The sequence below is a fragment of the Mixophyes fleayi genome, chromosome 5, assembly GCF_038048845.1.
Source record: "Mixophyes fleayi isolate aMixFle1 chromosome 5, aMixFle1.hap1, whole genome shotgun sequence".
Lineage (NCBI taxonomy): Eukaryota > Metazoa > Chordata > Amphibia > Anura > Limnodynastidae > Mixophyes > Mixophyes fleayi.
Window position 1 is genome coordinate 202,530,431 of NC_134406.1, and position 24,506 is coordinate 202,554,936.

The 24,506-nt window shown below is 38.8% G+C and overlaps 1 protein-coding gene across 1 annotated transcript; it reads right to left on the minus strand.

The window, feature by feature from the left end:
• Nucleotides 1-362: 362 nt before the first annotated feature.
• On the minus strand, nucleotides 363-23,501 carry IMPA2 (inositol monophosphatase 2). Its single transcript, XM_075213280.1, has 8 exons — nucleotides 22,956-23,501; nucleotides 20,492-20,625; nucleotides 17,016-17,120; nucleotides 14,924-14,969; nucleotides 9,715-9,823; nucleotides 8,449-8,557; nucleotides 7,942-8,093; nucleotides 363-2,287 (listed from the first exon to the last, which is right to left on the minus strand). The coding sequence occupies exons 1-8, from the start codon at nucleotides 23,115-23,117 to the stop codon at nucleotides 2,175-2,177; spliced, it is 930 nt and encodes a 309-aa protein (XP_075069381.1). The 5' UTR covers nucleotides 23,118-23,501; the 3' UTR covers nucleotides 363-2,174.
• Between the last annotated feature and the right edge of the window lie 1,005 nt (nucleotides 23,502-24,506).

Sequence of the window (24,506 nt, forward strand, 5' to 3'; positions counted from 1 at the left end):
ATTAGGTAATCAGAAGACTTCCTTGAGTGACCTCAGGTGAAGAGGGCCTTGGACAGAAAGAAATGTGTATGAAAAAAATGAAAACCTGTTATCCATTGTCAGTTTTTGTGGCCAATCTTATTGAGGAGCGGTCTATATTCTTGTTCTATATTATTCTTTTCCCCCAGTTTCACATTACAGTGCATGAAATACATAAAAGTACAGGCCCTGCTTCTGGCACCGCCCTACTTCTCCCCAATGCATCAGTCTGTCACATATAAAACCACCTCACACGAACGCTTACTTTTCGCTCATAAAAAAAAAAGAAAAAGAATGACACAAAAAAGCAAAGTATAAAAGAACACAATTTAACACAATGGTAATTAAAATTCTAAATTGGTTTATTGTGTCATAACACATAGTAGCCATTTTTTAAGGAATAATGCAGCTCCTACAGTGAAATATAAAGGGGTATAGAAGTCCTATCTGAGTTTTGGGACCTGAATAAAAGCACAAGGTTGCACATGGTCCTAGAATCCCGTGGTGATTTCTAATGCACTTCAATTTCAGATAAGGGGGTAAATTGTACCATGTAATGAGTTTTCGGGTTTGTATTTCAGAAATATATATATATATATATATATATATATATATATATATATATATATATATATATATATATATATATATATATATATATATATATTATATAGAAATCAAAGTTGCTCAATTTATAGGTTCACAGCAGGTGCTTGATATACCATTCACTTAAATTTTCCATACCGTTACATTATATGTATTTTTTATTTCATAGTGTAAGTGTATTTGATAGTTTTACAATGAAGGCAGTCGAAAAAGTGGGGGTATGGTGTTTATATAAATATATATCTCCCATATTTACCTAGATTGAATTTCATACACTGTATCTATAGTCACCAGCCCAGCAACAGAGTATCATTTGAAATTATAATTAAGTATTGGCTACAGTATGTCATTAGTAACACAGCACCTTTTTAGGTTCAGATGACAAACAAAAGATTTAATATACGAACAATAAAAATAATGCAGGCTTGCAACACAAGTACAGTTTTGTGATGACATACGCCAGCCAGTTTATATGGAGAAGTATGAGAACTAGCTGCAAAGATGGTGCTGATTGCAGATGTGCTAAAGTCGTCATATTCTGTGGAGATCAAGTCATTCCTAACTAAATGCAGGCTAGGCCCAGGAATAGGCCTTGTACTGCACCCACTTGCATCAAGGAGATCTATAAATGAAATTTAAGAAAGGAGACCTTGTACAATTAAGCGCAGTATTCCCTAGTTAGCAGGGGAAGGTGCTTGATTTTTACATATCCTTGGAGCTGGCCTAAGTCAGGTCTCAGCCTTTATTTTCAATGGGAAGGTGGATTTATGGGCACAAAACTACAATGCAATAAAATGTACAGTTATGACATATGTTAAAGACAGTCCTAATGTCCCTCACATTCATGATTTGTCAAAATATTGAGGATCCACTTCGCAGAAATTTAAGAGGAAAATTAAGAAATAGCAGGAGGTATTAGTCATATTTGGCAGGACTTTGAAGTGACAAATCGCTTTCACCACTGCGATCTTTACCAGTTGTGTTCACCACCCTACAAGTAGACTTTACAGAGGCAGTGTAATGTAGGCGTACAATAATGAATGCATGTGGCAGCCAAACAGGCGCGTGAAATACATTGTGGGGACCCATTCTTTTTCAGATTCATAAGTGACCCTCAGAGAGGCATTGTATTATTAAGTAGACCAAAACATATACCCAAAGTATTATAAAACATCCATGAAAACAAGAGGATTGTCGCCAATAAAAGAGCACTAACATCAATGGCTCAACATTTACAGAGATGCTAAATATCAGTTACCTGAGAATGTGAAAAAATAAAGTTTCATTTTCGTTGCATATTTGACAAGACATTTTGGACTATAATTCCAGGACAGTTGTGAAATGTGTTATATTACCAATGCAGTCTAAATTTAAAAAAACAAAACAAACAGAACAATACGCCCACATTTAATTTAAACAATGGCATGCTGTTGAGACAGTCTGTACACTTAATACACCAGAGCAAGCCATTACTGTTTCTAAGCTCACAATAACACTTGGGTGTAGGTTTCTGCTGGAATAGTGGGGATTTCAACATAAATCAACATTTTTCAGTTATCATCTCTCCCGTAGTCAATAGTCTGTAACACCTGAGCTATGCCCTGGGCCAGTTCCATTGTACCAGCTGCTACCACTCGGCATGACATGAGGTCCAAAGGTCCACCTGAAGAAAGAAAATATATATTTATTTTACACCAAAATCGGCAAATGTGACCATTTCTTATTAAAACGTAAGTCAGTAGACAGTCTTTGTTACACAAGATTAGATGCACAGTATATGTGGATGAGAGTCACAGTCAGTGTGTGAGCACTCAGGTTGTTCTCATATTAACCAGACCTCATCCATCACTATGTTTATTGTTGATTAACCTTGGCTTCCTTACCTATGCTCTATGTAGTTAAAAGGGGATGTCCGCGTTGGGATAATGTTGATTCATTAATACTAGTTTCAGTGTTGCAGAGAGCTTTAAGGGTTAATGATTAGACTCATCCTGAAAATTCAAGTGTTTACAACAGAGGCGTTTACTGACTGGGCTGCTGTGGTTTCTGGTGAAATACCACATTTACTACCCTTTTGTCCTAGCAGATTTGCAAATACTTACCACCGAGTCCGGTCTCCTGTAATAAACTTTTCGTAAACTATCAGAAGATGTAATTTGGTGCCTCTTTTCAGGTAAAGATGGGGCACTTATTAAAATGGACATCTGTGCAGTACATGCAGATAGATGCTTTAGCAATTTCTCTACTGTACACTTTAAGGGTGACCATATACATCCTTGTAGCTACCTTTCATTACTTAACATACCATAACATAACTATAAAACCTGCTATGACATGAAGATTGCACATGCTTGGGGATATAAAACAAGAGGTATTGAGACTCTAGTAATCCTGTTTAATCATTTTTTTACTATCCCAGATTGTTGTGGATCTTAATGATGTAATAAAGTATCATTTTTGTGTAAAACATGCACCTGATATGATCTGCCAAATGAAAACTGCCAAGACTAAAAACAAAACGGATGTGCAACGCTTATATTCATTTTGCTCATGGTTTAAAAATATAGACGAAAACCACAAACAGAAAACTTCACCCCTCAATAACAAAAACAACCCCCATACTGGCCAAGCATATCATTTTGTACTCTCTCCATATGAAAGAATTAGCTTTTCCTATTTCTAAAATATAATTGATTACACTATGATTGATGCTAAAAAAAAACAAACAAACAACAAAACAAGATGTCCTGCTCAACGTCTACTTAACAGTTTATCCTTTAGACTTCCCCAGGAGCACGTTTGTATTGTTAGAATGTGTGTGTATGTATGTAGTTACACACACACACACACACACACTTATTATACATTTTATTTTGTCAGACTATGGAATCAAAATCGATTGAGTCGGGAAATTTTACCACTGATCAACAAAAAAAACAACAACTCTGCAATGTCAAGTATAGAAGTCTCTAAAAAAACATTTTACTCAAAATACAGTAAAATGACATAAGTCCAGAGACTGGATAGGAGCCCAGTGGCAGGGAGGAAGGCTGGCCAACAGGAGATTAGATGGTAAGAATGGTGAAACGTAGCCGTGTTCGGTACACAGTGAGACGAGAAGGTCCAGAGGTTCAGGAAGAGGCGGAATGGAGGGCAAGCAGAGGTCTGTACACGAGTAGTTAATGCTTGGAGCCAGGAAGAGCAACAGGAACAGGAGCTCGATCTTTAGTTGCATTAACAACTATGAATCTATTTAGGGAAGTCTTTACCAGCTTTGTACACTGCACATTTTAATCAGTTTTAATTTGTAACATCGCTTGCTTGTTTGTCATCAGGTTGGGTGGGGACTATTGGTGAACAGCAATTTCCAGATAATTTCTGAGAATCTCAATGAGACAGAGGTCTGGGCTTTGATTGAGCCACTTAAAGTTTTTTTTGTATTCAAGTAACTCCAATGTGGCTTTTGCTCTATGTTTAGGATTGATGTCCTTTTGAAATATACATCTTCTCCCATGTCCTATGTCTCTTGCAGAATAAAACAAGATTTCCTCAATGTTGCGTCTGCATTCCTTTTTGAGCTATTTTTTGGCAAGATATTCAGTCGCTGAAGCAGAGAAGCATCCCTATAGCATTATGCTCCCTGCACCATGGGTCATTGTAGAGATAGTCAATCTTCTTCAGTCAGGCTTTCGTTCTCACCAGTCCAGAGAAACTGCATCAACCAAGGTTGTTAATGATTTGATCACTGCTAAAACTAAAGGCCATTATTCTCTTCTAATTCTCCTGGATCTCTCTGCTGCATTTGACACAGTTGACCACTCCCTTCTCATACAGAAGCTACAATCTTTGGGTCTTCAAGACACTGTCCTATCCTGGTTCTCATCCTACCTATCTAATCGCTCTTTCAATGTTAATTTCTCTGAATCCACCTCTGCTCCGTTTCCCATATCAGTTGGAGTACTGCAAGGCTCAGTACTTTGTCCTCTGCAGTTCTTATGTACACCACTTCTCTTGGAAAACTAATAAGCTCCTTTGGATTTCAGCATCACCTCTATGCGGATGATACACAAATTTTTCTATCCTCTCCTGATCTCTCCCCATCTGTGTTGTCCTGCATTACTGACTGTCTTTCTGACATTTCATCATGTCCTCCCTGACATTTCTATTTCTGTTGATATCATGACCATAAATCAACCCCACAAGCTTGCTGCCTAGGCGTAATCCTTGACTCAGAACTATCCATTGTTCCCCACATCGACTCTATATCCAAATCCTGTTGCATACATTTAAGAAAACATTTACAGAATACGTACATATCTCACACAAGACACTGCCAACACTTTAATTCATGCACTTATCTCCTGCATTGACTACTGCAAATCCCTCCTTACTGGTCTTGCCCAAATCAGACTCTCACCCCTACAATCTGTTGTGCATGGAGCGGCTAGATTGTGTTTCCTTTCATATCGTTCTTCCACTGCTGAGCCACTCTGTCACTCATCATTGGTTGCGCTTTTTTACCGAATCCAATATAAAATACTTCTACAAATAAAAGGCCATCAATAAAACTGCACCTACATATATCTCCTCACTTGTCTCAAAATATTTCTCATCGACACCTCTGTTCTACACAAGATTTGCGTCTCTCTTCCACTCTCATCACATGCTCCCATACCCGGTTACAGGAATTTTTTTGTAGGTTGCACCCACTTTGTGGAATTTCCTCTCAAGCACAATAAGACTTTCCTCTTGTCTTCAAACCTTCAAGCGTTCTCTGAAAACCCACCTCTTAAGCAAGCTTATAATATTCCTCAACCACCCTCTTCAGCTCCCTAGTTGACCCTATTACCACTCTTTACACAAGACAACCACCATCTGACCAACATTGCTGTGTGACTGGATCATATCGCCCACTAAGCACTTTTACCTTTGCAATCTGGATGGACCAATATGCAATATGTAGCACTTAATCTCATATATCAAACTTACATTGTCCTATAGATTGTAAGCTTAGGAGCAGGGCCTTTTTTACCTCTCTGGAAATGATAAGTCGGTAGGCTTATCTGCGCGTCCTAAGAAATGTGCTGCCACTATATGGAACCTCTTGAATAGAGGAGGCTCCCTACCCTCTAATAGGTGAATAGCTGAATAGAGTTATAGTGTGGTTCCTGGGTGCATAGGTTGAAAGGTCTCAGTTATGGTGTATATACAAGAGCATTGTGGTAGTAAAATAAAGATCAGTTTTTAATCATCAAATATCAACATTTGAAAAATTTAACAATTGCTCTGGCCAGAAATATAAATACAAACATCTAATGGAAAAAAAACGGAAAACATGATAGTGTACGCATATGTAGAATCATACACTTAGTGCTGTACTATATAATGATATCAAAACTCATATCGGCAAATGATCGGCTATGTATACTCAAATGATAACTCTTCAGTATGGTATATAGTCCAATAACATAAGTAAGCAACCCAATAGAGATACAAGTCTAAATGCTGGATATAAAGTGTCTACTTGTTTCACACTTTAGTCCAGACCGAGGCTACCAGTAGCAAATTTCTTATTGTTGGTTAATGGTTATAGCTTTCCTCAGAAAGAGTAGTTTGTTGAAATGTTCGTTTAGCATTACGCCTTACCCGATGCTCCTCTTCTTAGCAGATAAATGAGGGGCTGCTTTCACAGAGGTTCGGGGGTTAGGGGTTGTGGAAGTGCCCAGGGCATTGCCATGCACCAGGACTGTTAGCCGTCTCGGCTGTTAGAAGCTGGTGAAGCGATTTTCGTCCAGACCGTTGAGCGGATTAATGAAAACAAGGGTCCGACTATTCATATCCTATCATTTGCCGATTAATCAGTTTTACCTTCTTACCTCTCTGTTCTGTATTACCCAGTATTGTTCTATTGTTGCGTTTGTTCCTATTGTAAAGCGCTACAGAATTTGCTGGCGCTATGTAAATAAATGTTGATGATGAGATAATGCCCAGTGTAAGACTTGTACCAAACATAGCACTTAGCATTGAGGCAAGAAGATTCACTCTATGTCTCCCTAAACCATAGAATGTTCCTTCACTTTGTAGGAGGGCCTACCACATGCTTTCTGGCAAACAATAGGTGATATTTCTTCAGTTAAGGTTTTTTTTGCTACCTCCCCTAAAGCGCAGATTAGTGAAGTCCCCAGTTATTGTCCCAGGTAAAAGGTTCCCCCATCTCTGCCATGAAAGACTAACACTGTCTGCTCTCACTGACCTCCTTCACAAGTACCCTTTTTGCATGTCTGTTCACACTTGACAAGGCTCCAAGGGATATGGAAAGTCTCCATAATCTTAATAAACTTATCTTGGATAATAATGTTCTTTGATCTTCATGATGAAGTTCCCATTTAGAAATGCAGTAACCTCTAACATTTGTATTTATTTTTTAAAAATACTGAAACCTTTGATTGTACACAACTGGATTAAAATAAATTGAGACCTCTGAAATCAACTAATTTCTCTTGGGTTTATTTAGGTATATTTAGTACTAGGGGTGAATATTTATTTAATCAATCACCTGTATTGTCAAGTAAAAAAACAAAATTGAGTATTTTGAGATGATCAGTGGTAAAAGTTCCCAAATATGTCTATTTTGATTCCATGATGTAAGAAACCAAAATCCAAAAAAATCCAAAAGAGGTGATTACTTTTTATTAGGCTTGCTGGGGTCATATTGAGTTGCATACCAATTGTGCTTTCGCAGTACAATATCCTATTTGTTTTGTTTTTTTTACTTCTAAGTATGCACACAAAGGACTAGTTTTGCATCTTGTGGTGTAGGTAATATAAGCCGGCTATTGAAGTGCTACTGTACTACATACCATTATAGAAAACAGGGAATATTCTTAATGGCTTAGTACGTAGCGTAGTATATATATATATATATATATATATATATATATATATAAATATAAATATATTATAGCGTAACTGTAGCCAAATGATAACGATCTCCACTGCCATAATTAAATGATATAATGACTGGGTATTTCTGCACCATCACATCAGTTATCTGTCTACCTTGCTGCCCAGTATAATTAATGCTGGGGCTGGAATTGCTCACAGTTGAGTTGAGGGAAGCTGACCAGTGATGTACAAGGTGAGGGTGTATGTAAAAGGTACTTGTAGAACTAAGTTCTAAGATTTATAAAGAAATAAAATGCTGATTACATCTGTTGATGGGAAAACAGAAACAATCATCTATACTTTGAATATAAGGAACATTGTACACTTTAAACTTCACTTGTAGTTTGATATATGAATACACTGAAAACCTACCTGACGTGTCTATGACACAACCTCCAGCTTCCCGGATAATTACAGTTGCTGCTGCCAAGTCCCAGCAGTGAAGTCCGTACTGGTAGAAACCATCAGCAGCCCCTGAAGCTATATAACAAAGAGCCAACGTGGCACTTCCAATCACTCTAATCCTGGTAACAAAACAAAAACTGATCAATGAAAATTCTAAGTTCTACATTCTGTTTTTCTGGTTTGACCTGTGATGGCAGTATCCGAGATAATTCTACAGATTACTGTACATTCTGCCATACAAAGCTATAGTATAATTATTTATAAAAATGTGGCAGACAAAAGCCTTGATAGAGAAGCATTTCAGATCTATAACAAAATATGCCAGGACAAAGCCTTGAGCCTATAAAATGAGGGTAGCAAATGTTTTGTAAATTAGCACCGGTCCATCTTTTGAACTACACAGACGCTCAATAACAATCAACCCTGCTAAGAACAAGTCATACGTAGCAGAGGAATATCAACCCATTGGCTTACCCATGAGCTTGGAATTTTAATAATCTCTCCATGTTTCCCAAGAACAATTTTAAAGTCGCTGGATCACGTTTTGGCCCAATGTCAGTTAAAATTAAGCTGTTCCTGATACCTGGGAAGTATAACAAAGAATTATGACAAAATACACAATTATTTCAGAAATAAAAATCTTTCAAAGCTTAAGAGCAACTTAAGGCAAGTATAAAACACAAAGATACAAATTGAAGGACAAGTTACCTGCTGTTGATGGGGTGATGTAACATAGAGGTAGAGGGCTATATAGCAAAGCAAGGTAAGAATTTGGAATCCGCACATTATGATCACTCATGCAAAACCCATTAACACTCAACAACTAGTTTCAGGACAAGAGAACATGCAACATTTATTACAATCATTGTAACTTACAACAGCCTTCTCTTTGTTGCTATATAATTCACTCCTCTAGCACAAGAGATCCCATCACCCAAATTCTTCATGCGGTCATAAACATTCACAATGCCCTTGTATCTCACCCTATATGCTGGATGCATCAGGTCATATCTAACAGTCAGCATATTCAACTATACCAACCAATTCCATAATCGTATACAAAATAGGACATTGCCCTGCAATCCTCCATGGCAATACAAATCATAATCTGGAATGGTGGGCAGCACGATGGCTTAGTGGTTAGCACTACTACCTCACAACACTGGGGTCATGAGTTCAATTTCCAGCCATGGCCTTATCTGTGTGGAGTTTGTATGTTCTCCCCGTGTTTACGTGAGTTTCCTCCGGGTGCTCCGGTTTCCTCCCACTCTCCAAAAACATAATAGTAGGTCACTTGGCTGCTATTAAATTGCCCTTAGTCTCTCTCGGTATGTGTGTGTATGTATGTTAAGGGATTTAGATGGTAAACTCCAATGGGACAGGGACAGAAGTGAATGAGTTCTCTGTACAGCGCTGCGGAATTAGTGGCGCTATATAAATAGATGATCTCTAGCACAGAAATCACAAATGTCCTACATTTTTATGCTGCAATGAACTTAGATAAAAAAGGAAATATATTACTTTAGTCACAGTGGCAAAATTCGTGTCCTAGAGGAGGTGCAGAATATATATAACAGAGTGCACTAGTTTACTGACATTCGTCTCAGCCCTGGTTTCTAGAAACTCTTGTTCCAAATAAGGAGTCCTATTAATTGCTTCTCTAGTATTTCAGGCACTAAGATACCAGAAGAAAAATCTATTTTATACAATAGATGGCCTACAAATTAAACAGATACTAACCTGTTCCTTTTGTCACATGAAGCCGTTCTTGATTGCAAAACGCCCCTCGTCCCCGTCTTCCCGTGTACATTTTTTCCTCAGTGCAATGATATATTACACCAAATTCAAGCTATAAAGAAGAAACAAAGCATTTTGTTGCTACCACCAAAGTGGAGCCAATAAAATACAAAATTAGCCTATTAAAAACTAACAAAGAATGTTTCAACCTCAGACACCTTTAATTTGTTAGCTTGGACATGCGCTACTATTTTTTGACTTCTCGCAGCAAGGATTTTATAGCATCCAGGTCTTTTTATTATTATTACTATTATTATTACCTTGGATAGGGTACAGGTCTGGATACAACACATAACTGATTTTGTGAACAATGTGGGGAAGAATACATTTTTCTCTGCTTGGATAATATAAAAGTTTTGCTGAAAAGCAGGAAATAAAGCCTGCAGTAAAACTTTTCAGACGTGTGCCAATAAATGAAAGCCTCTGAAGGTGGGCAACTCGTTTAATGAAAAGTTAAATCAAAATTGATAAACAAGCTTTGTCCTAGACATCAAGTTATATATAGATATAACGCACAGACATATGGTAAAGCCACACCATACAGCAGTGATGGGCGACAGGCAGCCCTATGATCCTCCAAGCCTTCACTGGTGGCCCCAACTTCCTTCCTGCTGTATTGTAGTTTGTTGCAGTTTGTAGCAGGTACAAAGGGGCCCCGGAGTGCCTGTGTAGTGGGAGGAGCCACCAACCTGGTGTGACCACATCCCCTTCAGGGCTATGGAAGGGACACCAATAGTTGCTGCCCGTCCAGCACGTAGTTCAGCAACAATATAGCAGACAACACTGCTCAGCATCAGGTAAATATCATAGAAGCATAATGTAACAATAACCCTTCATAAAAGACAGTCATAGGAAATGGCCATCACAGTGACATAAAGGTATCACAGCGGGATGTTAAACCATCTAAAGCTCAGCTGACATTTTTCGGGCACAGATCCTTGCTTGCACTTTGCAGGCGATATAAATGCTGGGTTCCTATCCAACTACAGCATATCAGCTCCATGAATGCCCGGGTACTTGTGGCGAATATACAAGGAGCGCAGAAAGCGCCAGTGAACCACTATACTTTCTACTGTCTAGAATCTCTGTGCCTAGGCAATGGAAGTCAGGAGTGGTCAGCAAGCAGTCCATGTATTACTAGCCTGGCCCACACCACATTACTAGCCTGGCCCACACCACATTACTAGCCTGGCCCACACCACATTACTAGCCTGGCCCACACCACATTACTAGCCTGGCCCACACCACATTACTAGCCTGGCGTACATCACTTTAGTTCTAGCATACACAGTTATACAATGGAAGTTATAATAGGCCAAATGATTTATTCCTTATACATAACTCTGTGGCTAACCAATCCAGTAGTGACACTTACAAAGCCCAGTTGTCTGGCGCCGTCCCCGCTGATCCCCTGTCAGTCGGGGATGGACGCCTGCCTTCTAGGCTGTAGCGCTCTGTTGCTTGGCAACAGACGCGCTGCGACTTCCGCTCCTGGGTCCTGTCGGGCGTATTCGCCCTGCTCTGTCCCGTTGCCTAGCAACGGGACGCTACTTATCCCTCCTGAGTGCTGTGCTCCTGGCTACTCCAATCACCACCTCCCCTGTCTTATTTAAACCTGGCTTTGGCGCCATTAGGGTGCCAGAGTAACAGGTTCCTGACCTAGTGTTCCTGGTTCTTCCTGCTCCTTTTCCCTGCTAGTGCTTCCAGTGTTCCTGCTCTCTCGTTTTAACCCGGCTTGGCGACCATTCCTTGATCTGCGAGACCCATATTGTTCCTGCGACCTCGGCTTGTTGACTATTCCTCTGGATTCTCCCTGGTACCTTGCATTCCCGATTGGTTTGACCCGGACCGTCTGACCCTTCTACACTACAGCGGCAGCTGGCTAGTAGGACCGCGACCTGCGTGCCCTGTGCAGCGAAGTCCAAACCTCCTTGCGGGGGTCCCTGGCGGATACCAGGGGTACGTTAAACTTCGCACCTGCTAGTTCAGTAGTGCTAATACCGGTTAGTGTTCTGCTCAATGTAGTCCTCCGTAGGCCTACGGCCTGACACCAGTCACATATATATTTTGCTGAGAGATAATGAGATCAATGGTTATGTCAGGTTGCACCATGGTACCAGTCTCTACATTAACAGGAGCAGTGCACCAGTTACCAAGTCCAACGTGGACCTACATCTAATACTACAGTAGGTTTGCTAAAATGTTAACATTGTACTTATCCTCCCAATCTGAAACATGCAAATATACAAACCCCAAACTAAAATAATTCTTAAGGTTGCTAAACAGTCACAAAATCACTCATCAATATTGGTATCACCCACTGCAGACAGTAATAATTATACTGACATAGTTAACAATTTTTTTTTTATTTTTTTTTAGAACAGTGTTGCATCTATTTGGTAGGACACAATGCAGCACTGTCACGTCTCAGAATCCACCATCTACTAAAGCCAACTACACACATTTGCTCTTTTTCTTCTCCACAATGATCCTTGTGTGCGACCTGGAAACAGAGCATGAAACCAACCAGTCACCAAAGATCACAAAGACAAAACCATGCAAACAAAGCAGAGACCATAGGGCTGGCAATAACTTGTGTTCATCAGTCCTGGCAGGCTGAACTACAAATTCCTGACACTGATTAATCATCATTTTAACCTTATAGTGTTGAACCATCTCGCTTCACTTAAAATTAATTTTTTCAATTTTTCCTGCACAGTCACTTTAATAGGTGGATCTGGTCCACCAATTTGGTAAACTTCAACCAAGTACTGGCAGTACTTCATGATCTGGTCGTTTGGCCCAAATGTAGAATAATCTGATCTGTATGACCGAATTGGACAAAGATCCATCACCCGATACCCAGGCTGATTATCTGCCCACGTATAAGTAACTGGACTTGCAAACAAACCAAGAATATAAGGTCAGAAACAAAACACTTATGGAACCTTTGGCATATTGTCAAAGGTGGGAGTGCCTGTCCTTGTGCGCATAGTCAGAAAGGCACAAAGATGCGTGAAAATGAAAACTGGCTACAATACGGATACAGAATCTATTGTTTCCCAATAGATTAAAAAAAAACTGTGTTCTACCTGGGCATTGAGAAAAATAAAATATTTAGGTGCAAATGGTATCAATCGTTAACACCCACTTTATTGTGTTCAAAGTTCAGAATCGCTGGAATTTTCCCCTAAACACCATGATTAGGAAATTTTGGACAAAATGAAAGAATATTCATTCCATAATGTACAGAATTTATGGACTATCATCCAAAGCTGATTTAAAGACATAAATAATTCCCTGTACAGAACGGTTATCAGCATTCAGATACATACGCATGAGGTTCAACCCCACCTTAGTGGATCGATTGACAGCATGGGCTATGGATAATGCCATGGAGATTCAATAAACTCTATGGTAAACACAGGTTGAGCAATGATAATTACCCCCCCCCCCCACCCCCCCTTCCCCTCCCTTCCTAAGCTATAGTATGGTGGGGTGGGTGATTATATAACAAATTTAGATTGAAAGAAGAGCTCCAGGATGACAAAGGGATTCTGGGGTATAGAAAGCAAATAATGTAACTGTACGAAACAGTAAACTCTGATGAGAGCTGACTTACTAGCATCATCATACAAATTAGGTAGTCCTATAACTAGAATATATTTATAGAGATATCTCCTTATATTAATATTATTACTAGGTAAAATAAAATATAACTATTCAATAAAGAAGCTCTAAACTTATATATCTCTCAAAGGTGGGGTCACTGTGTGGTGAACACAGATGCAGGGAACCGGAGCCATGAGGTCAGTTTGCATGTACACTTTTAAAGGAAAGTAGAATACTATTTGCATATATCTTTTTAAAGAACACTAAGGGCTAGATTTACTAAGCTACGGGTTTGAAAAAGTGGGGATGTTGCCTATAGCAACCAATCAGATTCTAGCTGTCATTTTGTAGAAGGTACTAAATAAATGAAAGCTAGAATCTGATTGGTTGCTATAGGCAACATCCCCACTTTTTCAAACCCGTAGCTTAGTAAATCTAGCCCTAAGTCTAGAAATAAACCACACAGTAAATTAAGAAAATTTTGTCAGTGACAATATTTCTATCCTATAGTGCAATATTGTTAGGAATGTTTATTTAACTAAATTTACATTTTTATTTCTTTACTATGTGACCTATTTCCTTCATTCACTTTCTAGGACATGCTGTGCAGTCCCTTTCCCCCATAGACATCCATTGGGTCATTGGTTGACCCCATTGTGCACCATTATTAAATCTCTACATCAGAACAGATCCCTTGTCTGCAAGGAAACGAGGGATTATTCAGGAGATCGTTTGTTATTTGTAGACAGGCCACTGGCCTTCTCTCATAGCAGACCCGTTACACATATTGTATGCATTTTAAGTCAATAAATATCAACTTATAAAGTCCAGAGAATAAGAATGGAAAGTACTCATTTAATCTAAGACTCGGATAGTTACAGATACGTCTTAATGTGCAGTTGGTGAACATTGGGACTATCCCTGGAAATTAGGTATAGTTGGCAAGTATTGATTTCCCATACGACAAACTGGGATTGTTCTGGGAAAACCAGGACACATAGGAGCCCTCTAAATATACTAGATATAATAGTAATAATTAGTGAGAACAACCCCATAGTATCACCCAAGGTCGTCCTTGTCTTGTCATATTATGTGTGTTAAATCCCAACCTGGTTTAAATAAATAGAAAAATGTTTGTTGCAGTAATTTTATAATACATTATATATGCCGACTAAATGTTTTGTAGATTGTTCTCTGACTTGACAATTATTTTTTTTTAGGACTTTTCTCCCTTATTGATCCCATCAGTGTTTTATCCCATACACTGAAGCTGTCCTGAAGTGTTGCTAAAAATATATACAGCGCTCACATGGGAAGTTACGTTCATAGAATTTAAAGGGGATGGAGAACGTTTTCTCAAAATCACCCAACAAATGGAGCAATAGTTGGGCATAAAATGTGTTAAACACTAAAGGTTAGGTTATTATTTTAGAGATAATGTTACCTACATTAGATTTAAAAAGAAAACAACCTCTTACCCTTCCCCTATGAGATACCATTAGGAATCTCAGGTTACCAACTTACAGAACACTGATTATACCTCTCGGTTGACAGCAAATCCAATGCTGACCGCCACCGGAGGAAACCTGTGGAAACAAAGAACATCATCTTAGTAGGCAAGTGTTTGCACTCAAAAGATCCAACATAATGGACATTGGAATTATATATTAAATTAGGAGATCATTACTGTGAATAACAGAAAGAGAGGTTTAGTGTTCTTATTTAAAAAGATAGATACAATAGTAAGTAGTAACTTGCATGAGTCAAAAGTCACAATAATGTAAGTACTCTAAAACAATGGCTAGCTAGCCAGTGTAGTTGTTTCAAAGCAAATATTTTAAAGCTTTAAAATATATGAAAATTCAAGTGGTACACAGTGTAGTAATTTACTAAAGGATGAGTTGGCATCTTCAGCGGTATGATACACGGGGAAAGGTATGGCCCTGTGGGACAGTGGCCTCTTGTTTGTATTTAAACTTCAGCAATGTCTTCAGGCTTTCCTGGTACAAGGCAAAGGCTTTTACCAGGACTGGCTGCCAAAAGGTAGAACAGCCAGGCCATGCCTTGACATCCGATCCAGTAATAGGACTGGACCTGGGTAAGACATTTAAGGGCTGAGGTAGGTCTGGCTAATGCTTTAGAGAGAAAAGAACCATTAGCAACAGAGATGCGTCTACTTGAAGAAATATAAGCTATCCACAATATGAAGGCTTGAGTCCTACTAACTACTGCATGCTTAGGACTCTCCGGGTTAATGACATAACTTTGAAGTCCCCCTTCCAAATGACTGAAAATATGGGACTTAGTTTTTATGGTGAGATGATGAACCAAATCTACAGTTAAACCTATTGGATGTAGGTCTGATTACCACTACAACATGTGGAACTTATCGTAACCACTGATGGAAGGAAAGGGGAAGCAGATTTATTTGACCTGAAGTCAGTCAATCTCCAAATAAAATATTTTCTAAATGATAACATTTTAAGTTGAAATAGATCATTTAGCATCTGTTCATTAGACATGTGTTGTACAAAACACTGGGTCATTCCAATCTCATGTCAAAATTAAATCTCCCATTGAGAAGGGTTGTGTCCCCTAGGTGTTCATCAGAGCCCTGATGTACCGTGTGCCACCTGAAGCACTACCCAAGACAGGTAGACAGGCAGCAGAGATTACGGTTTTCCAGATAATTAGACAACTTATACTATACATACATTTTGTCAATGATCTAAAAGTACATTAGTCACATCACAAGACATACGACAAAAATCTGTAATAACATCATGGGAGGGCTGACATATTTGAACCCGGGGGGGACAAGACTCAGATCAGCAGCCTATTAGGAATATTTTAAAGTGGAAAAAATGCAGTTGGCCCAGTGACCCAGCCAAAGGTAGCCCACTATGGGACCGACCCGGGGAGCAGATGCCCCCCCTGCTCACCAGCTTGCCTCTGGATAACATTAAATCAGAGAAACAAAGTACTAATAAAATGCAAGTAACCTTATATTCAGAATCTTCTAGTGCGACTAGTAACTGTAGATTTCAGAGTTAGGGGTCTATTTAATGTTGGTGGCTAGTGGGCAGCAGTATAATGGTATCGCTGCAGTGTACTGCCGCTAGTATTTAACATGCCAGGGCTCATTGGCGAGCCCTGCCGAAGTCCCCACCACCACCCAAAGCGAACAAAACCCCTCAGCAGCCTAACGCAGCTGGTGAAAGGAGAAAATGTCCCCTGTGTGGCTATTGCTCATGGGCGGCTAAGGTTGCACAGGCGCATAGCAATGGGACAGGCGATAGATCCTCAGAGGCTTCTCCGGTGGAGGTGGACACCCATGATGTCCATTAAAGAGGTAAGTCAATGCCACCTTGAGCTTTTCAGAGGTCTTTGGGGACTACAGTAACCAGCGTAAAGTAGGTTAAGGCAGGAAAAATCTCTGACCACCAACGCTGGAATTTATGTCCATTCCATTTATTGTGTATATTTGTTAAAATGATTTAAAAACAAATGAACTTCAGATAGTAGAGCTATCCAGGGAACATTTAACCAAAACCTTTAGGTAACTCTACTGAAATAGTAAGCATTGATATCATGCATGGAGGGTCCCAAATCAGAAAATACAAATCATATACCTGTGTACAAAGTTGCAGGTTCCATCAATAGGGTCAATGATCCAGGTTGGGCTTTCGGTTAACACGCATTTGGAACCTGCAGAGGTAGATTCTTCACCAATAAATCTAGTCATGGAAAGAAAATTATGTAATTAAAATACCATAGCAGTCACAAAATAAAGTTTTCATATAGAAGGACAACATTACACTTTGCTATAAATGTAACCATTTATCTAAACTGCGCATATACTATTATTAACCTTTATAATGCACTTCCAAAGTTTATTAGTATAGTGTACATTTACCTGTATTTTATACTCTCAATAGGTGACTTAATTATGGCTCTATGTCTAGCAGATAAAAATGTGGATAAAGGACAGAGGAAAGGAAAAAGACTGCTGAACAGGTCCAGATAAATTCTCCTTGGCTTCTCCTGCCATGTGCCTACACTGGGGCCAGGTTATGAAGGTTGCCCTTCCTCATCTGATAATTGTAAGAACTTTTTTTTTCTTCTATTATTTATGTTTATGTTGGTAGTGACTTTAATCGCCACTACTGTGCTTGGTGACCTTTGATAAACATTGGCTTCCAATTGGCCATTGGCATTGACCAATTTGAAGGTGGAGCCACAAACCCTTTCTTGTCTCAGTGAGCAGTCTATTAAGCGCTCTTACACTGTAGTAGCAGGAAGAGACAGCACAAAGAGGTCAGAAGAACAGAGAAGGCAAAAGTAAGTAGGTGGGAATTTCTGCTAATGGGCCTGTTGAGGAGCATTGCCATTGATGGATCATAAGTCTGCTTTCCATTACACAAAGTGTAAAAAAACAAACAAAACAAAAAACAAACAAACCACAAACAAACCCAACAACAGATGAACTTGGGCTGTTTTTCCCTACAGTAGGGGAACCCCATGCTCATTATCTCACTGTTATAGTGGAAGGCAGGCCAGGCCATCAAGCACAACTTGATGATTTGACCAAGATACATTTTACGTGTGCTACACCTGTATGTAGCATCTATGTACTCGTACAGTTTGCAGTTTTGTTTTGTCTTCTTTTATGAATATTTGTTATTCCCTTATAAGCACCATTAGGATTGTCAGCTCTGCTGGCGATATGTGTTGTGAGAGCTACACATTTGCATCAATGTACTTGAAAGAAATTGCTTAAAGCTACCATAAATATTTAAAGTTTGTCTTCTTCCATTATTAGTATATTATAAACAGTAAAGTCACTTTTTTTAATATTTTTTTAAATAATAAACATAACCAGTTCAACTGAGATACAAATTAAAAGCTGAATGCAAATCTACATTTATAGATGCGGTCTTAGCTAAAATCTTAAAAATTGACACAGCGAGTGAGAAAATGTTTACAAATTCTGACGCTTAAAGGGTTAAATGTGATTAAATGCTAGGAAAAAGTATTTACCAAGAGGAAATCAAATAACTGCAATACAAACAAGTGCAAAAGTAAGATTTCCATACAAATAATTGTGCCCCCTAGAAATCAAAATGGCATTGGATGTTCTCCAAATAACGGTAAATATACTTTATTTGTGGGCAATGGAACACACAGTCCAAACTTATGCAACATTCAAATCAGCAAAACTGTACTTTGATTTGCACAAAGTCAGTAACAGGAATTATCTTCAGAAAACCCAATGGAGCCAAAGTCATACCTCACAATAGCACCAATTGGAAAGGAGAGACAAATTAGGCCAAGCCCCAAACCAAGCCAACCACATCCGCATATCATCATCATTATCCATTCATTTTATATAGCGCCACTAACTCTGCAGCGCTGTACAGAGAACTCACTCACATCAGTCCCTGCCCCATTGGGGCTTACAGTCTAAATTCCCTAACATACACACACAGACACAAAGACTAGGGTTAATTTGATAGTAGCCAATTAACCTACCAGTATGTTTTTGGAGTGTGGGAGGAAACCGGAGCACCCGGAGGAAACCTAGGCAAACACGGGAAGAACATACAAACTCCTCACAGATAAGGCCATGGTCGGGAATTGAACTCATGACCCCAGTGCTGTATACCCATTTCTTGTAATGCCACACCCATTTTCTGCCAAGCCACACCCCTTTTGAACACATGCCAAGCACACATAGAAAGCTTTAAAGAATAAAGCATAAAAAGTATATTTACATATGATACACTATGACTAGAGACATCTTTCTGCACTCTGTGGTCAGTCAAAGAAGAAGTGTAAAAGGACCAGAGAACAATAAAATCAACTAAACAAATCATAATTTCTTGTTCTACAATGGGTGGGAAATGGACAGCTGGAAAGTAGAAAATACATACTAGATACATCATGCTCAGGCTACAAGCAGCTGTGGATACATAAAGCACATAGGTCAATATTATAGACACCATCTTTACCGAGGCTCAATAGAAAGTAGTGATGGGCCTAGTTTGCCCTCTGGATCTTTTTTTAAATACTCTATGGTTATTCACATCACTGCTGAGGAACTTAACCTGTCCCATAAAAAGATGCATAAACCAGTAATTGAAGATAATGCTGTAAGTTATGTATGTTTGCGTGATGTCTTCCAAGACCTAAGCCTGCCATTCTACTCAGTAAATGATCCTTCATGTGATCAAATACAAACTCTATGCGGATCCAAAATATTTTTTAATTTCAACAAGTTTCTGTAAGAAATGGTGCGTCATTTAAAAAAAAACCATAAAAAAAACGCAAGGCTGCTAATAAGTCAAATACTTATTAGAAAGATGAGTTGTTTAAACTGATCAAGTTGAATCTCTAAGTGAAAAGTTACCACTATCTTTGCGGGGTACATATTTAAACATGACGAACCTGATTCATTAAGGGAAGTAAAGCAAAAAAAAAAAATGAGTAACTTTGCACCTTGGCAAAACCATGTTGCATTGGAGGGGGAGCTAAATTTAAAATACGAGGACAGATTTATAGTTGGGATAGGGTATGTCCTAGATCAGTGTTGGCTAACCTGTGACACTCCAGGTGTTGTGAAACTACAAGTCCCAGCATGCTTTGCCAATATATAGCAGCTTATTGCTGGAAGGGTATGGAAGGTTTCACAACACCTGGAGTGTCACAGGTTAGCCAACATTGTCTTAGATCAACTTTAAATTTCAGTGTAAAAATAAATCTATCAAGTATTTGTGTGCTACATGAAAAAAAAAAAACAGCCAGTATTTAACTTATGTGCAACATAATAAACTAATAGGCACCCCTTGCATTGTAACATGGTTTTGTCCAGGACAAAACGTACTCATTTTTTGCCTTACTTTCTTTAATGAATCAGGCTCAACATCTTTATACAAAATTACTATTTACTGAATTTAACAAATTGAAAAAAATGAAAACAGTGGATGTGGTATGTGCAAGTGTTGGGGCACCTTTCCAGGTGATAGTTATTTATTTAAGGCCTTAAAACTATTGGGACATGCAAAGTGACAATGGGTGCCTGAAATTTAAATAACGTCTGATACTTTACCTGTGAGAGGGAAACTTTTCCCTCAAAGCAGAAATAATTAGCTCTTCCACAAAATGATCTGTCTCGGTCACAAGATCCACCACAGATGTTTTAGTAGACACCCTTTTTTCTTCCATAAGAGCTTTTCTGACCACCTAATGGAACATTGATAATTGTAAGTGTCTTAGCCTCACAAAGCACAGTGTTGAAATAGTACATGTAACAGGGAAGCAGATAGAATGAAAGTCATTTATATGGACATCCTTTTTCATGTGATAACCTGGGCTCATGTTGGCTCCATTTACACAGCTAATAAACAGAAATTAGCATGTTGATGTTTTGCATTGCTGGCAATACAGTTACACTGCATCCATTTCACATCTCAAACACAAGACCTATGCAACACTTTCAAAGCAACCGCTCAGGAAACCCTTTGCATCACAAAGCTAAATGCTGGTATCAAATATGCAACATTAACTTCCTGGAAGTTGACACATCCCCATCATTTACACCAAAATGAGAACTCACTGCTCTAGTTAATGCTTAGGCCCAACTTCACATGAGTGTTCAAAAACATAAAGCCAGTTTGTGAAATAGGAGGAACAGTAATTGAAAAGAAAGAATAGTTAGTGTATGTTACATTAAGTAAGGGTCAACTAATCTGTGACTTGTAATTGTCAACAGATGGGTGAAAGAAAAATACACCACAATGACAAACTAAAGCTAGAGGAGTTTATTTAGAGGTTGAAACTACGTCCAGATGTATAAATATAGCTCTTCTGACAGGAAGTAGAATACACTGAGAATCTGTGTCAGAGACAAAGTCATACAAAGAAAGAATAAACTACAGCTTGCAGAGAATGTTACCCAAATGTTTATAGGGCGATTCCTTTTGTCATGAGAGACAAACAGATAGATATCAGAGCACCCTACAAGCTGTTTAACATCAGCCATACTTCATATAACCAATAACTAATGGAGATCTACATTGTAATAGAGTTAGCATTGGACAATTTTTTTGTTTTAACTAGGGATCAGAAATGTTCAAGTAACAAAAGAATGACAAATGTCAAAGCGAGATAGTATTGCATCCTAATTTAACAGATTTGTCAGCTGGGCGCAGTGTGATCTGTGGGTCCCTGTTCTTTGAATATAACCTTAATGTTCCGGACAACACGATGTAGGCTGATGATAGTATGTATTTCATTGTGTTGCCTTTTTTCAGTTTTGAAATTTATAGACTATATTAATTCAGTATTTACCTTTATATTAAACAATTAGAAAACAAAAAACAAATGAAAAACTATGACATTCCAGCAATGTCCCTCTATGCAGAACGCAATCAAACGGAAGATGTCAGCACTCAGACGATATGTGGTCCACAGCTATAGACAGATGGATGAAATATATTCAATGTCCATTGAACAATGGTATATTTGCAATTGACATACTATAGGCATTCAACTGGGCAAAACTGAAATTTGAAGCCTTCAACGGTTTTATGGCCTCGCCTCCATCTTCTCAACAGTCAACATAGATCCTTTTTTTTTATTACATATAAAAGGCACTATATAATATGATGACAACATGTATCTCTGATTGGAACTATAAATATATAAATAGACATTTGTGTTTTTTCTTTGTACCCACCCACAGTATTTAAGATATATAATTGGTACACAGGGATATATTTATCATACAGATCTATGTCTAATGTTCCCTATGGAGGCAAAAGATAATGGCTTTATGGGGACTGTACTTCCATTGTTTCCCTGTTTGCAGATGTTTTAGCTATATTATTTTTATTTTAAACTCAGCCCTGAGGACTCATATATGCTTCAAGTAACTGCATATTTTAGTGTGTTTGGGGCGGTACCCACCCATGTAAAAGACAAAATGTCAAAACTTTGGTCTGAGTACTTAATGAATAAATGCAGAGATGGCATTATTTAGGACCCATTTAATCCATTAGATATATTTGAGTATTTTCAATCCCGACACCCAAACACCTTAGGAGTTTTTTGTTTTGTTTTTAAATGTAATAATTTTTATTTCATTCTAACCTGATAGACATTAGAAGCACATAACCACCAAGCTGGAATAAAATGTGGATCTGTAAATAATCTACTTGGTACTTCTTGTAGCAATGTAATCTTGTAATATGACCCAATGAGATATTTTGTTGGAAACTGTTGCAAAGATGCAATCCAGAAATATTCAGTGGGACAATGTGTTTACATTACAGAAATACAAATGTGTCCATTCCTCACTAACGTAAAGCACAGTGCTATGGAATATGGTGGATCAGATCCTCATAAATAAAAATACTGTGTATCTACCATGTTGTGTGGGACATCCAGCTAACCTGTAAGATGTGTAGTTTTCAACCAGGTTTAAAAGGTGAGGTGAGGTCAGACGCTACATCCGTACAGTCCCAAGGAGGGATATATTTTAGTATGTGTTGATGTGGGTGACAAGCGCTCACCTGGCCAGATCTCAGGGCTAGTTGTACGGCGGTGTCCATGCACTCCTGCCAGGGGTCCTCACAGCACTGCTGCAGGGGGTCCCCAGCCTCTCCCTCCATATCACAGAGCTGATCTGTGGTCACTACATGCTGCCGTCTCCCAGCTCCTTCACAAGGCTTCATGTCTCCCTCCTCCTTCAATGTACACAGCTGTACTGAGGCTGCCGCCGTCCTCTAATGGCAGCTCGCACAGCTCTAATGGGGATGAAACGCGTGTCTAGGTGCCCTCCAGGGTGGGATCACCCAGCTGTCCTCTGTGTAGGGCGATGGCCAACACACATGCAGTTATGCTATAGGAGATCACCAGCGATATCCTATAGATTGCAGAACCTCACTCCTCCCCACTGTGTGCAATGCCTCCGTTTATCCTCAGCAGCAGCCTCTACCTCCGTCTCATCGCTTTTGTTATTGCTCGGACTCTCCTCCTCCTGTGTCCGGCCCCTGTACCGCCTCCCCTCCATCGTCCTATAGCAGCCGTACAGCTACTGCCCACCCTCACAGGGGGTTAAGCGCTGGTCATCATGGGGCAGGTCACATAGATATACTGTGGTTCTTAGGCTCTGTCATATCATACACCATCCATCCATCACTGGATGGGCGTATTGTAAATTGTACATACATTATTTATTCACAAGAACCTGATGCACTTACATGTAAGGAATAATTATTTTGTATAGCACCAGGTCTTGGAGATGGTCACTGTTGTGCCTCAAATTTGTTTTTAAATCGCTTTGTATAGATCTGTGTTGATCCACTGGCTCCAAAAAGTGTATGGCTTTTAAATTCAATATTATCATAGCAGACTTTGACTTTTTCATTAATTATCCTGAATTTTATATGTAAGTTCATAAAAACAATGTTTTAATGTTAGGTATGTGGATGTCTGTCATGTATTTTTGCCCATTAAAACAATTTTCAGTTAACAAAAATACCTATACTCTCGACTTTTAGACAGAGTTGGGGTATATTTACCAAAGCTTCTAACAAGGAAAAGTGGAAGTGTTGCCCATAGCAAACAATCAGATTCTAGCTATTATTTATCTAGTGCATTCTGGAAAATTATAGCTAGAATCTGATTGGTTGCTATGGGCAAAACCTTCAATTTTTTTTAGAAGCTTTAGTAAATGTAGCTCATGCTAAAATGATCATTTCCTCCAAACTTGAAACATGTCTTGCTCTACAGTTCCTTCTAAACAATCAAAATCTAATGGAATTTGATTATACCGAATAGAATATCTGGTCAGCAAATGAAACCCTTCAACATGTGTGTGACCTGGAAGCAGTAGGTGCATAGTGCACAAGCATTATTAGGATACGAATCAATTAGCCACAAGGTTCCATAGTAATCTGCCGGATATGTTTCTATGCACATAATGGCAATTTCTGTAATGAAAAACATTGTAATTGTTTTTCTCGCACCTCTATGAGATGGAAGCAAAAATGGTCAAAGATTATTCCTTGCAACATAATGCAGTAGCATAATTGCAATATTAGTACGGAACCTTGCAGCTA

What these genes read in the sequence shown, in the direction of transcription:
- IMPA2 (XM_075213280.1), bottom strand. Translation starts at nt 23,117, where the DNA reads ATGAAGCCTTGTGAAGGAGCTGGGAGACGGCAGCATGTAGTGACCACA. An exon ending in GAAAAGTTTCCCTCTCACAG is followed by an intron (nt 17,121 to 20,491) that starts GTAAAGTATCAG and finishes TTCCATGACTAG; the next exon opens with ATTTATTGGTGAAGAATCTA. An exon ending in TTGTGTCATAGACACGTCAG is followed by an intron (nt 2,288 to 7,941) that starts GTAGGTTTTCAG and finishes TTCTTTCTTCAG; the next exon opens with GTGGACCTTTGGACCTCATG.